The sequence below is a fragment of the Colias croceus genome, chromosome 15 (genome assembly GCF_905220415.1).
Source record: "Colias croceus chromosome 15, ilColCroc2.1".
NCBI lineage: Eukaryota > Metazoa > Arthropoda > Insecta > Lepidoptera > Pieridae > Colias > Colias croceus.
Genome location: NC_059551.1, coordinates 4895667 through 4911188, shown reverse-complemented (window position 1 = coordinate 4911188; position 15522 = coordinate 4895667). Strand labels below are relative to the sequence as shown.

The 15522-nt window shown below is 32.2% G+C and overlaps 1 protein-coding gene across 4 annotated transcripts in view; it reads right to left on the bottom strand.

Moving 5' to 3' along the window:
* Nucleotides 1-15522, bottom strand: part of LOC123698270 (rap1 GTPase-activating protein 1) — a 210460-nt gene that overhangs the window by 54759 nt on the left and 140179 nt on the right. Inside the window, exon 1 of one of the 4 annotated variants that reach the window (XM_045644858.1) lies at nt 13129-13894. The exons of the other annotated variants lie outside the window; for them this stretch is intronic. Within the exon in view, the coding sequence (XP_045500814.1) occupies nt 13129-13359 (231 nt within the window). The 5' untranslated portion in view covers nt 13360-13894. Of the gene's footprint in view, nt 1-13128; nt 13895-15522 lie in introns of those variants that run through there. 4 annotated transcript variants of the gene reach the window in all.

The window sequence follows — 15522 nt, the reverse complement described above, 5'->3', positions numbered from 1 at the left end:
AACAAAATAAACTGGGCTATGGAATGGGATGTTAATGGACCGGAATTAAGGACTATGGAAGACTATGGCACCTGCCTTTCTACTAAGATATAGCAAAAAATTGTTGGCAGGTGGTGACTCGCCCTCTCACTGTATGGGCCCCCGAAACAAGTCGCTGCAATAGTGCGACAAGGGGGCAACATATTGTGAGCAGCTAAGGGTGGAGAGGCGTCCCTGGACTTTAAACTCCGATCACGCGCTCCCTGAGGGTCCAGCATCACGTGCCCACTCGCCACTTACGCTTCGCATCCACCCTTCGAGCTAAAAGCTCTCGCGACTCCACTCTGGCCGGCCGGTTAAGGCAAGCCAGAGGTGGGGGTCCTGTCCTCGTCAGGCTTCACTCCGACCGGCCGGTGAAGGCAAGCCGGAGATGAAGACAGGGGCCTCCCCCGGGAGCACTCGGTTCCCGCGGGGTCGCTACTCCCCGACACCCCGCCACAAGGTGTCCTGCGGGTTGACTGATTGCACGGGTGGAATATCTTTTATCACGTAAACAATAGATATCCCAACCGTGGGCGATGGGGTCGTCACATCCCTACTATTATTATTAAGGGATGACCTTAGAAAGTAATAAATAATCAAAAATACATACATTTTTTTTTTCAATACTTAATAAAATGGTACAACCATAGATAATATAAAACTATACTAGTATAACTTATAACCTATATGTATTACCACTATGTCAAATTAAAATAAATATTATAAATTAAGCCAATAACGAACAGTAATTAGACTTAACACTCCACAATTTCTTTAATTTTAAATAATATAGTTATTAGAAATTGATTAGAAGATGCTATTACTTGACCATTCAAAAAAAATTTAAAGGTAATAAAAACCTAAAAGATTCTATAACTTTACAAGATCTTGCTTTTTATGTCATATCAGTTTTATGTCATCTAAAAATAGACCAATAACGTAATTATGTCATAAAGTTAGTTAAACAACACTTCACACTTCATGTAATTATTACGAGTACGTGATGATCCATGACTCACCTACTTGTTTTTTACACACGACACAGTAAATATTTTCACGGTTAAACTTTTTTTGTTAAACAGTGTTTTGACAAATTGATGCCAAAATTAGTTTTTTTTTTTTTACAAATCGTGTTCGAATTTTTTATATTTTGTACTAGCTTCAGTTGTGTTAAAAACGAGTTATTGAAACAAATACATAGGTAGTAGGCAGTAGCTACTTACATTTATGTAATTTAATTATTTTATTTAGCTCCATAATTTGATCTAAAGACTAAACATGTTTACTAGGTGTAGGTAGGTAATATATGGTAATAGTTAAGCTAATTTCGACAATCGATTTATATTTCAAACTGACATTCTCAATCAACTTTACTTTTTCTCCACTCTTTGGTTCCTGTTACAAAGCTTTTTTACAAGAGTCTCGTTCACAATACAAGGTACATATTAACCAATCAAAGTAAGATATAAAACCTATAACTAAGTCGTTACACTGATGTAATAGTCGACCTTCACCCAGCGCAACTATGACGGAAATAATTGCGTGACTACACTCTTATTTTAAGAAAATAGCCGTAGCTAATTATTGAAACGAGAAAAAATTTGTTTATAACACGTTCTGCGTGTGTGCAAAATACTTGAAACAAATTAAACGCGTTGAAAAATCTATACAATTTAACGAATGATTTAACCGTAAGGTTAACCGATCATTTAATATTTTATTAAAATCCATACGTATATTGAAATCATGGACCTGCCGGAATATTTTCGGAATATCATTATTGGGATTTCTAAACAACTCTTTATATTTTTAGACATAAACAGTTCATGCTGCAGTTATAAAAGTGAATTTAGTATCACAATAGAGCAATAATCCGCCCAATTACGCTAATTTCTTTCGTTTACATCACATAACCCCACAGATCACAGAAACTAGATCTCTATGCATAACCCCTTTACACCTTTTTACAAGGCTGTATCAAGGCGTGTATTCATTAGCGGCGAACTAAACTTGTATACAAACCACACCTCAATGACTAATTTCTATATTGTACCTACGCAATTTATCCAAAGAAACACCGATTGACCACCGAGCGCCCCGATCGGGGCACGACAACAATAGATTTCTATTGTGTCTGAGATTCTAGGGATTGATGGATTAACGTGGTAGAACAGACACGTCAAATCGCGTGATCGAATAATCGAGTACGATTGTATCGATAACGATGGATATGTAAATCGATTCGAGTCCAGACATCGAGTCAAACGGAGATGAAAGTATGCTTCATTAAAAGTGTTTACCGTAAATGTTCCGGTCTATTTGCACTGTAATGAACTGAGACATACCTGAAACAAGAGAAAATTTATTCGTTTAATATTTAGGTACCTAATCCAATAACACCATTTGTATAGGCTAGGAGTTGTAAATATAAATCGTCACCACAATTACAATTCTAAAAGATAGGTCCTAATTTTCTATGACGTCAAAAATATATTTTATTACGAATAAATATAAGGTTCTTTCAACAACAATGTTCCTTCTATGAATGTAGTTAGATTTGATATAGTTATACGTACAGTCATATCAATAATTGTGTAATGACAAAACTGAAGCCTCGCCATAAATTTTACGACCAAAGCAAAATATTTTCATAGGATCAAGTTCCCACCATAAACCGAACACTTTCACATACAAACACGGCCCAATTTCACACGTCGTAAAATTATCGTAAACAAGACAATATGTATGAGCCTGTAGTTTACAACTCTATCGAATATATCAACCGAAGTATAGTATCTATAATATTAACATAAATTAAATAATGAATGGGCTTTCATAAAATTTATTAGATATGATAAAAAGAATATTACGAAAATTCGCATATTCCATAAAAAATGAAAGTAATATTTTTATGGATCATACGAATTTTCGTCTACACGTACCTATTAGAACAGAATACTTAATAATAGCTAATCTAATACATAAGTATTACGTAAATGCTAGTAATAAAATGTATTCACATACAGTCATATGGTTAAAGGGAATGCGCAAAGCAAACCGCAAAAAATAATAGCGGCTCGGCAAACGCTGCCAAAATATGGACTTTGATATCTGCATGCCAATACGAAAAAAGTTAAAATATAAGTGTTTCTCAGCTGCTGGGCAAATCTAAAATTATTTAAATTGCTACCGTTACCCATTGTTTACAATGTAAACTTTACATAGTATGGTATAGCGTGTACATAGTTACGAAAGTGGAACAATTTTTTCAAACAATACGCCTTTCCCATGGCAGATGTTGAAACTGCATGTGCCTAATGCGATGGTCTTATCATTTTGTATTTAATACATTTACACAATAGCTTTAGCAATCCAATTTGTATAGACTTTCTGAATTTGAATAAAACTTAGTTTGTTAAGTAACTTTTCAGAAGATGTCTAAGTTCTAACAAGTAATAATTTTAGCTGATATCTAAATGCAATGAGTTATCTTATACCGGGAAAAATATAGCTAAATCTTTTAAACCTTAGAACGGTAATCATAAAATTGCTCGCTTATAAATCGTTTTTTCCCAACAAATTGATGAAATATAAAATAAATTGACAGATAAAAGGGAAAATGAATCACGAAGCGACGACTTGCTTAGTCAGCAGATGTTAATAAAAGTTCTCTGAGGAAGATGCATGATTTTCAAATACCTTGTAAGGTAAGGTGAAAGCTGTAAACCCAATAATATTGGTAAATGTTTGGAAGATTAAAATTTACCTTTTTTGTGAGTGTTTATCTTTTTAATATATTAATATGCAATTAATTTGTAATATTTTTAAATTAAATCGGTTCAGCTTTAGAGTTTATAATTTCTACTATCTATACTTTATAACCCACTAGCTTTCCGCCCGCGGCTTCACCCGCGTTTTCAAAGAAAAACCCGCATAGTTTCCGTTCCCGTGGGATTTCCGGCATAAAACCTATCCTATGTCCCGGGGTAAAAAGTAGCCTATGTCCTTTCTCGGGTATCAAAATATCTCTATACCAAATTTCATGCAAATTGGTTCAGTAGTTAAGGCGTGATTGAGTAACAGACAGACAGACAGAGTTACTTTCGCATTTATAATATTAGTATGGATTAAGCCCCGAGCGGCCCGATCGGTCCACGACAGAATAGATTTTCTATTGTGTCTGTGATTCCGGGGCCTGAGTTAATAACAAGTCTAAATAAAAATGAAAATGATACATTCATTTATCATATTAAAAATATTAACCGGTAAGTTATCACACCTGTGTAAATATAGAAGATTCTTTGCGATTTCTTGTGCATTATTAATTCAGATGTTCTCAAGGATCAATTTCAACAGCAATAAAATGAATAATTATATTATATTATCTACTACACGAATACGAATACTGAATAAAAACGAAGATATTAATTAATATTTATATACAATTATCACAATCTCTGGACACTTATCAATGTTATAAAGTTATTTTTTTTTGTTTGTTAAAATTGAACCCACTACTCGATCGTGTTTAAAAATTATTTTATCATTCAAAGACAGTCTTTACCCAGCAACAGTCTTTTCTTTATCCCGCAGACGAAGTCGGGGCATGCGGCCAGTATACATAGATCATAATTTTATAAAATATCGCATATTATATCCTCCTTTCGATTTTGAGTCATCAAAAACGATTGGAAAACACACTATGACTTATTTCGTAATTTTAGGTGCAAACAAAACCAAAAAATCACATATTATCCTTATTTCTTTAAGTTATCACTTATTCTTGCAAATACTTCTTTTGTTCATAAAACTGTAGAATAATCCGTTAAAGATAATTTCAATACTTGTATACAATTAAATTTTTATACAGTGCAGATAAAGACGATTTCTTTATCTTTCTTTATTAGAATGAAGTTTCAAGCGACTCTATTTTCTACGTATTTTTCTCTTTAAATGGTTTTTCGTAAAATGATTTACCTTATAAAATAATCAAATAACAAACATTCAATTAACTGACTTAACCCCGAAAAACAAGCGACCGACTTATTGTTCTTCTAAAGAATTCATTCGTACGCAACCGTTACAAGACAAAACAATAGCGTGTTAATAAATCCCCAAGTCAATACAATAAATAAAAACACATCATTTAGTGTATCTTGTTTCTTCTCACGCTTTTTTTCGCATGATCTCTAATGAGTTTTGCATGACTAAGGCGGGTGAAACTCAGAAAAAGCCATTAGGTTTCACATTGGAAAGCGTTTCCATAAACAACGTTAATTATTGTAAAAAACTGAGCAGTTATTTATATGTGCATACGGTATGCTGTTGGAATGTTATTATAAATCCATTTGACCAGAAATTGCTGATATTTTCGAGGAATAAACATTAATTTTGTCATTACAAAGATGTGTATAATGCTAAGTTTGCATACGCTCAACTTAATTGAGATGGCACGTCTACAGTAAAAAATAATAATCTGTCGAAAGCTCAAGAGTTTATTTGTAGCAATTATTATAACTAAAAAAAAGTTTATTTTATCCAAGTTCATACTTTGCACTTTATTAAATAACGGTCTATGGCGAGCATTTTTCTGAGAACTCAGACAAACTATAATTATTGTAACAACTTACATTACAACTTTTAATTTAATGTTATTTCCATTAAACACGTAATTAAATATAAAAGTCTACACCACATATTTCAACCATAAAAAATAACGTTTCTCATTAGCATATTCTAGAACAACACAATCGCTAGAAAATTTGATTGGCCATTAAAAGTTTTCATTCATTTGCGTAACCATAGTTACAAGTTTTATGCAATTCGATTCGAGTTTTACAATCGCAATTAAGATTTACATATAAAAGTGTTTAATGTTATAAAATAACCGTGATATGTTGTATTATATAATAATCCATTCATTTGTTCGCTCAGATAATATTTATCTTAAATACACTCTTTGTTTTAAATAAACGAAATCATTGTCCGCTTTCGCTTCACGTCTATTAAAGAACGAACCTGATTTTCATGATAATTTGTTTATACAATTATAATGGAACGTATTTTATATAAAATACGAAATTATTAAATAGATTTTATTTGCACGGAGATAAACTATAAAGTAAGTATAAAGTTTCATTTCAAAGTTATACTTTGATTTTCTGAGTCTAGTATCGTGAAACAAAACAATAAAATATCACGTACAAATGTCAAACTCAGATGAGTTTGCAGAAGTCGAAGGTGACTTAAAAGCTATTAAAATCCTGCAATTTTTAACAATACCAACGAAACTAGATAAGAACGTGACATTTTTTGTACACATTTTTAGGTAAACTGCAGATATAATAATTATTAACTTTAAATAATATGTAACATTTTATAATGAAACAAAACGTACTTGTTATAGGTATGTACGACTTAAAATGCGAAGTTAGTTTATATATTTTATATGAAAGTGTTAGGTACATCAACTTGAATTAATTATAACTTCAATAAATCTCTTTGATATTGTTAAGTGCTAACAGTAATGACATTATGATACAACTTGACCTAGGACACAGTATAACCTAATTCTCTATTCGATAGAACAATAGTTGTCAGAAGCCACAACTGAATTGTCAAAAGCATAAACTAGCAATCTGTTGCTTTGTCAACTTTGATAGACCCTTTGTAACATAACTTTCTATATAGTTTAGATAAGAATTTATAGATAGAACGTAGTTATATATATTCATGTATGTATGTATAAATATTCATTAAGATAGGAATACAAATCAAAAGAACAAATGTTATGAAATTAAATACAAATTTATGAAATTTTACACATTAGCTAAAAGGGAATATTTGCGCATAGATACCTAATTATGCAAACACCTTGTGCGTTTGTGTATAATTGAATGATTTTAAGGTTATGCGATGTAAGATATTACCACGCCAATCCTTCCACTAGTGACGTGTTATCAAAAGTGCTTAACGCATAATAAAGTGTGGACTTTTGTTACATTCATGTCTGTGCATAGATTTATCGAGCACATCTTCAAAGTTCAAACAAATCACCTTTCAATTGACAGATAGCCCTGTACACGCGTGTCGAATAAGGAACAGTTAAATTCAATACTTTCCAATATACATACATTTTCGTGACAGACTCGTTGTTTGTGCTACATTCATTCGTCGCGGACCATTTCCTTGCAAGAGAAGATGCGTTCACGCATCGGACTCCGTTATTTGAGCTACTGTTTATTTTAAACAGCTTTCTGATACAGTACTATACTTTACATTTATCGCATTTATTCTATAAATACATTAATGAAATGTGTAGTATTAGCATAGTTTCCTAGATCCTAACGTTAATTAAAATGTCATATAGTTACATTGGACATCAATACGAAATTTTGGGAGCGGCAAATGGGTTCAATAGGCTGCCATTATGTGTATTCAATGTGTATACTGTAATAAAAGGCAAACATGTAATATTTTACGTAGTATAAGACAAAAATATAACGATATTTTTACAGCCTAGTTTGTAGGTTTGTATGAGAAATTATTATGGGTATAGACTATTTTGGGAACCGATTGCAAAATAAAAGAATGCTCTAACTTTTATAAAGTGAACTAAATGTAGCCTAAAGTACTTTACAATAATTTATGTTTAGTGTTGTAGTAAATGAAATAAAATAATCTATATAAAATCATCTATTTGCACTAAAATTCCAAAAGGAGTCTGAATTTAAACATTTAAGGAAGTGAACGTATTAGCGCTATATAATTGTCCAATATTTACTTCTAACAAGTATCGCCTAAGCGAATCCGCTGCACTATAAGTGTAGATAATCGGGTGCGAAGTATTATATCATCCACATCAATAACACTTGATTTACTGAGACCATAAAACCATAATCAGGTCGTGGCGATTCATCACCGGCCTGTCAATGTTATCTCCCAGTTTTTGTATCATTACCGATAGTGCATTAACCTTTTTGCGGGTAAACTGTGATACGGATGAGAGCATATTATTCACACTTTACCTCTTTTCAAATTCCGTCTATTTATAACTTGTACTTAGATATACCTATAGAGGTAGCTATACATTTTCTTCTCAACTTATGATTTAAAATATGTATTTCATTGTCGGTTGAAGTAGTTAGATTAGATTATTTATTTGAAGTTATTATTAACTAAAAAACTAAAAACTAACTAACAACTGTTAACTAAAAAATAACATAGGAAGACATTAAAGTCAAAAAGTAGCAAAATACAGAAAAGCAAGATCCTTAAGAACCATTTTGTTGATAGGTCCCATATTGCAAGTTGTTTACTTACAAGCTAATCATCAATTTTTTAGATTAGATTTTAAAACTTCATACATTTTAATGACCTGCTGGTAAAAATTAACTTGCAAGCTAATCATCAATTTACAGATCTAATTTTAAAGCTTATGAACATTTTAATGACCTACTTGTAAAAATTAACCACCGTCGATTTTAAATCACACATCATTAGTTAAAACAATAGCCGCTCATAACAAACTACCAAAAACTTAAACAAATACAGTCATTAAAATTGTTTGGTCTCCTCTTTTCAAAACTTCAAACGAAATCAATTTTACGAATTTGTTGGTTATAATATAAAAACTGCAGCATTCCACCGTTACAAGAAATCTATGTCAGGGTTTTTTATATCTACATCATCAGATTGGTCTAATGTCAGCGACCGCTTGACAACAGTCAACGGAGTTGTCATAGTGCCAAGTTCGGCACAATGTTTAGATGCAACATTCTACTGGTTTATAACTAACTATTATTTCATAAAAATTAGCGCGAACATTCATTGTTTCAATATTGGAATAAAATACTAACAGTCGAATTGAGAACTTTCTCCTTTTATATTATTAGTCAAATACACTCTGCTATAATATGTAAAAACATTAGGCGGATAATGAACAAAATTATTAGTATTATAATAAGATGCATATAACCTAGTATTACGGACCTAAAGACATAAACTAAAGACATTCAAGGTTTTCAAGGTTAGCATAACTTTCAATTCATAGATAAATTCTCATAATTATTATGTAAAATAATTCGAACCAAAGACTAGTTTCTATGGAACAATATAGATAATAGAGCTTCTATTTATACTGCTCATATTTTTGGATTTAAACGAATTGAATGAGAAGCCTGTTTTTTATATTATTTTACTTATATAATATATATATACTGAGTCCATTTCACTAAGCGTCTATAGAATTAGGTCATCAAAGGTGAATAAATCATGTGAAAAGGCGCTCAGAAAATTTTCAGGTATTCAGCGTGACCACGGGCTTCAATGGGCTTTATATACGAATCTAAATAATTTAATTAAGAACAATTTGTAATTCAACTATTTAATACATTTAATTGATATAATTAATTACATTTATCCATGCTCAATACATTGAAAACCCTTAATAAATTCATCGTAATTAAAATTCTTGAAATATTAATAAAAATCGTTACTAAAACTACTATCGATTCTGAGTTTAGAGAAAGCTTCTGTTTAAAGAATCGCAAGCTGTCACAAGGAGCTAAAAATTGTCCCGCTATTTTCTTTTTATAAAAAAGAATTACTCCCATTGCTATCTATAATAATCGATGAGTTAGCTGTATATGAAAGTTGTTATGCAAAAAGACGAAATAGGAATACTTTCCTTCGAATCACCCTTTATATTAATAAAATTTCACCCAAAAGCTTGAGTATGGCCACATCAAATGTGATGGCATCGCGGTAATAAAAACAGGGTTGCCAATTGGCTGAAATAAATAAGAAATTCTTTAAAGAAATTCTACAAAAAGACTCATTATTCTTCTCTACATGCGGAATCAGTCTAAATCCAAATAATTTTTATTTTCTCTTCCTCTTTGTATTTTAAATTTTTATTCAATTATTAGATACAATAATCGTTCGCCAATTTCAATTCATTCGTAATTTAACATTTTATACACACTGTCTTATGACGTTATTAATATCGAAGAGAGGAGTCGTAAACTTTTTTCGTTTAACTTCTTTAATTTGTTGTTGTTTAGGATAACCAAATTAAGATTTGCTTATCATAAAGAATATGTAATTTATATAACTCTAAAGAAACACAATTATGTAAACAACACCAATAATGCTTAAATAATTTAAATGTTACGAGCGTTTAATGTTTATTATATTACTATTGTGGCAACCGGCAACCCTACAAACAGACACTCAAATGTAATTGGAGTAAAAATATTCGTCACGATTTGCTCTAAGCTGTAGCAATATTACAATTTATTTTGCCACTAATAATAATAATTTTCGCAAACTTATTTCTTTAAGTACATCCATAACAACTTTTTATCGGTATATTTTTGTACCATAATTCATATTCACGTAGACATTGCTAAAAAATATCACGTAATCTGTGATGTTGAGAGTAAAATTTCAAGGTCGCGTCATGTCATAGCTTTACCCGCTACCGTCATTCATATTGTAGTAAGGCGACGATTTTTTTATCTTTGAATCTTGTCCTGCCAAAGATCGCTTCACTTATGACACGTATGCTCGACACCCACTCTTTTCTGAGTGTAAAATTCACGAAAAATATAGGTAGGTACCCAATCTTTTTAAAAATATACACTCATTATAGGAATCTTATTTGTCTCATAAAATAATAATACACCAGTTATTACTCAATAATAAATGCAAGCGTTATATTCATTTAATGTTACAAATTATCTTTATCTTTAGAAACCAATCAAGATAAAAAAGAATGTCATGATTGCGTTGATATCATAGTCACGAAGGCTTTCGTAATTGCTATCTCTACGTACCCAGCATATATATTTAAAATTACTACTTATTCGAAACTTTTTTTTACTAATTGATAGGTATGTTAAGTTTCTAATAAACTAGGTACTTTCATAATTTTTAACGATTTTTATTTCTTTATAATAATTAATTATTAAATAGGTACTGCATCAATATGAAAACTAGGTAGGTAGGTAGTTGAGTTTATAAAATTTTTATAAAATTAGGAATTTTGGTACTTTTACATTTGATGAATAATTATTTATTTATTAGGTATTCAGAATATTTTTTTAACGTAGGTACGAAATTATTTTTCAAGGTACCTAATTAATTGCTAATGCTGTTTATTATTACCTACAATTCATTTTCTTTACAAAAAGTTTATTCATATAATCCACGTGTAAACGAGAAAAGATAGACTCTTGAATTTAGGTATAATAGACGCGGTTTTAGAGAGCATTAAATTTTATAATTCCCCCACGAAATTGCAAGGGACAAAGCCATAAGTAAATTTGCATAACCTAATTTCGAATTATGTTCCCTGTTTGAGTAAAAGCCTTTACTCATAACGGTCACTTGGTACACAGGTGGTTCATTTGCCGTTACTTGAAAAATTACAGCCTTGCCGAGAGAAATAATAACTGGGCGAAAAGATTTATTGAGTAACCCTTTCTTCAATTTACTTTTTATTACGACCGCTGCTAGGTACGTGTTCTAGGTAAATATACGTGATGTGAGTACATATTATACTATGTAGTATATAATCTTATATCTAGACTGCCTATATTTTCAGACACGTAATCAGTAAATGTAATATGAATGAATGTGACAAAAAATGTTTGTATTTATGGCATGCCGCACCGCAAAGAGAAAATTTAACAAACAATAATAATAACTATAGGTACCTAGGTATATCAGTGGTATTATTACAATTTGATAAAACGTGGAGGTTATTTCGGTTTTATGTTATTATCAATTTAATAAAATTATTTATAAACTAGCTTCCGCCCGCGACTCCGTCCGCGCGGATGTCGGTCTTTGCGTGGATGGTTTATTTCTCCATTTTGAGTAACTCGGACAATGACATCTTATAAATATCTATTGGACCCAAATACGGCTAGGTCTATAATAATACGCAACGTGTGTTCGCGGTACCTACTACAGAACAACGTCTATGGATAACTGAAAAATTGAGATTAATTTTTTTTCTACGTATTTTTCCAGGATAAAAAGTATCCTATTTTACGCCCAGGATAATAAGGTATTATTATACCAAGTTTCATCGAAATCGAACCGGTAGTTTTCACGTGATGTCTTCACATACAGACAGACAGACAGACAGACAGACAAAAATTTTTTTAATCACATAGGTATTTGGGTTTGGTATCGATCCAGTAACACCCCCTGCTAGTTATTTTTTCAATATTTTCAATGTACAGAATTGACCCTTCTACAGATTTATTATATGTATAGATTATGACTCGATTCTGAAATACCTATTCAGTTTTATAATTAAAGTTAAATGAGAATAAATGTTTAATAGTTAGGTAAACCTACTTAAATTATGTTTTCAATCCAAGTCTAAAATGATCGGTTACATACCTACAAACATACCTACAAGCATAGATATTAAAACATACATGTGAATCTATGCATGTTTGTATTGGCTGCAGGTTAATCTCACGGGAGCAAACTCTTTAGATGTAAACTTATCCGACTGAGAACATCTAATTTTAATAGCCTTGACACAAAAATGATGTTTACCTACATTTCATTAGCAAAACGAGTTCTAAAACCGCAGGTGAACGTCACTAGAGGAGACTCAGGTGAACCGGACTTTGCCAAAAAAACCACTTGACCGTTTCTCTGTTACTCATGTTTACATAACTGATAGTAAAATGTGATTCATGTGATATGACAAGATCTACAAACGACTTGCGACAGTTCAACGATATCTTATTAACATATCAAGTTTGAATAGGCCATATAAATTCTATGTTATTGTTATTTGTTGTCGGTGAATAAAATTTCGAACAGTTTTCCATTCAGTTTAACAATAAATAACTACACAGTCTAATTTCTCGGGCGCATATCAAACAGCTGTTGCAGAAGTCAATATTGACATTTTAATAAAGTCAGTGCAATTTGTCATTCATGTAACATAAAATACATTTATTTTCAAGTTTCGAAACATTTAATCACGTTTATAGTTGACATTATTTATGCAGTTACATTCGTATTGGCACAACCGTGTATTCAATAAAAAGTAGTAACAAATGACTATCGGCTCACCTCTTTCTGTTCAGTGGGAGTACTGGACCTGACTCCTGTCAAATCTTTCCACCTAAGCACCCCCATGACTGCCTGTCGCACCCACGATCCCCTACGCCCGGTCCTCCCGTTGGAAAGTTCATCAACAACACCACACAAAACTGTATTCACTACCAATCCCCTACCACCACCATCTTTTTCACTTTTCAGCGCCACTTCGCTGCTTATCGGTAACGACCGTCTCTCCCTCATAAAGCCAGAATGTTTTTTCGAATCAACAATTTTCAACGTCTGCCGAATCGCATCCTCGAGTCGCACGCGTCATTAATCATCATAAGATCCAGCTTCAAAGAACTACGTAAATCTCGCGGTTAATCGTTTATTTTTATTATCACTTTTCGGGTCACCCAGCTGCTCGTGCCCTGAGCGGCCGAGAACTTTTGCAATTATTTACACGCCTCAGGAAAAACAGTCCCAAAAATGTGTCCCAGATAGCTTTGTCCAAAAATGCTATTCACGGCGACGTTAAAACTTTCACTTTGCACTGCCGTTTTCCCTAGAAGTGGGTTATAATTTCACGTGTATATGCATCCAACAAACTTTATTATTTGTTTTGATTACACAATAGTTCTTCTATATTATATTTCCGTTGCACTTATCGGTCGCTGAATTGTTGATAACAATCAAAATAATAATAATATAGGATCACGTACGGACTTCCGAAACTGTCAAAACACGAGCGAAACGTGAGATTCAAGATAACAAGCGATACGTCCACACTCTCTGACGTTCGAAAACGGAATGGAAAAGCCGAAAGCGGCAAAGCGCCGAGCGCGTGCCAGACGCAAGTTGCTACAGCAAGTCAGCAACGGTTCAGTAATGACGCCCCGTCTCTGTCTTGGGTACTGCGTTTCTTTATGTAAGACAAGGAAAAATAGATTACCACAATACCGATGAAAATTTTAAACAGGTGATGGATGCAGTCGGCGATGTCAAAAAGTTTGCAATTTAATTTATTCGAATACAATTTAGTTCCAAAATATTGAAATCTAAATTGCAAATACTACCTATGTAGGTAATTAAATAAACAAAACTTATTTAACAATTAAACTATTGTTAACTCCATATACTTACCGCAATTAAACTTTAAAACTAAAACAGAAAGAAAATATGAACTTTTTGTTTAATTTTAAGAAAAGATTTGTTAGAAAAAAATAAATAACTGTAAATTGTAATAGGTAAAATCAATTAACATCAATATACCTAAGTACATAATATTATTTTCTAATGCTTTTTATTTCGAGTCTTACAAAAAGCTGAAAAACTGTAAGTAGGTACATACCTACAGAGAGTTGTAGAGACATTTCAATAACAAAAAGCTTGCATTCCAAGAAAAAAATTAATATGCAATAATTGCAAGCGCCAAAATGAAGGATGGTCGCCATTTGCATGTAGGAGTGCATTCACGTGGGAATATCCGGCGTTCACCAGACCATAACTACCTGGTGGAACAAAGATTTAACAGGTGCCGGGAATACAGCTGCTTCCGAAGCCCAAGGAACCCAAAACCTTTAGGAAATCTATCTTGTTAAAAGAATTAACATCTTTGTCAGAAGGGAAGGATGTGGGAACAGTAGTAAGGCTGCACTTCCTAGAGGAAAGGATCGTAATGAAAATTAGTATTAAATTTCTTCATTGTGGTAATTAGTCGGGATGTTATTGTAAACTGTTTTTATTTTTAGAGATTTAATTTAAAGGTAATAAGAAGGTTTTGTTTGTATTTTTTCATAAGTAAGTAGGTATGTGATTGTACATCATTATTTCTAATCGGTAGAGCTTTAGCGATGTCTTATTATTTGATCGAAACACACACGTAAAAGTAATTTGTATACCTACACTATGGACAATAAATCATATTATTAAGATTTTAATTCCAAAAAATAATGTCGCGTATTTTGTACATTGTGAGCTCTTAACCCTAGATCACTAATCATTCGTCTCACAGTCGCCCGGCACCTGTGGCGTTCGATGTTTAGGTATGTTCCCAACACTTTCTCGTCCCGCCCCTCTCAGTACCTTCCTGATTGGCAATTTATTGACCCGTGTGGAGACGAGGCGGACGCACGCTTTCTAGTTCCGGAGTTATAGCAAAATATTCGACTCACAGACGAATGTGTAGTGACTACGCGTGCAATGTGAACAAAGGTGTATTTTTGAATAATCGATTTTTTTATTGTTTATTGATACCGATTTGTAATAAACGTTGTACAATACTTATTGTAGAAAGTTTATCTGCCTTTTTGCTAGTAATGTATACTGTTTCCTTTAATAGTTTTTGGAATAATACGAATTAAAAAAATTAACCTTCCTTTTATTGTATACATGAATTTAGAGAGAGATCAGGAGAAGATATTG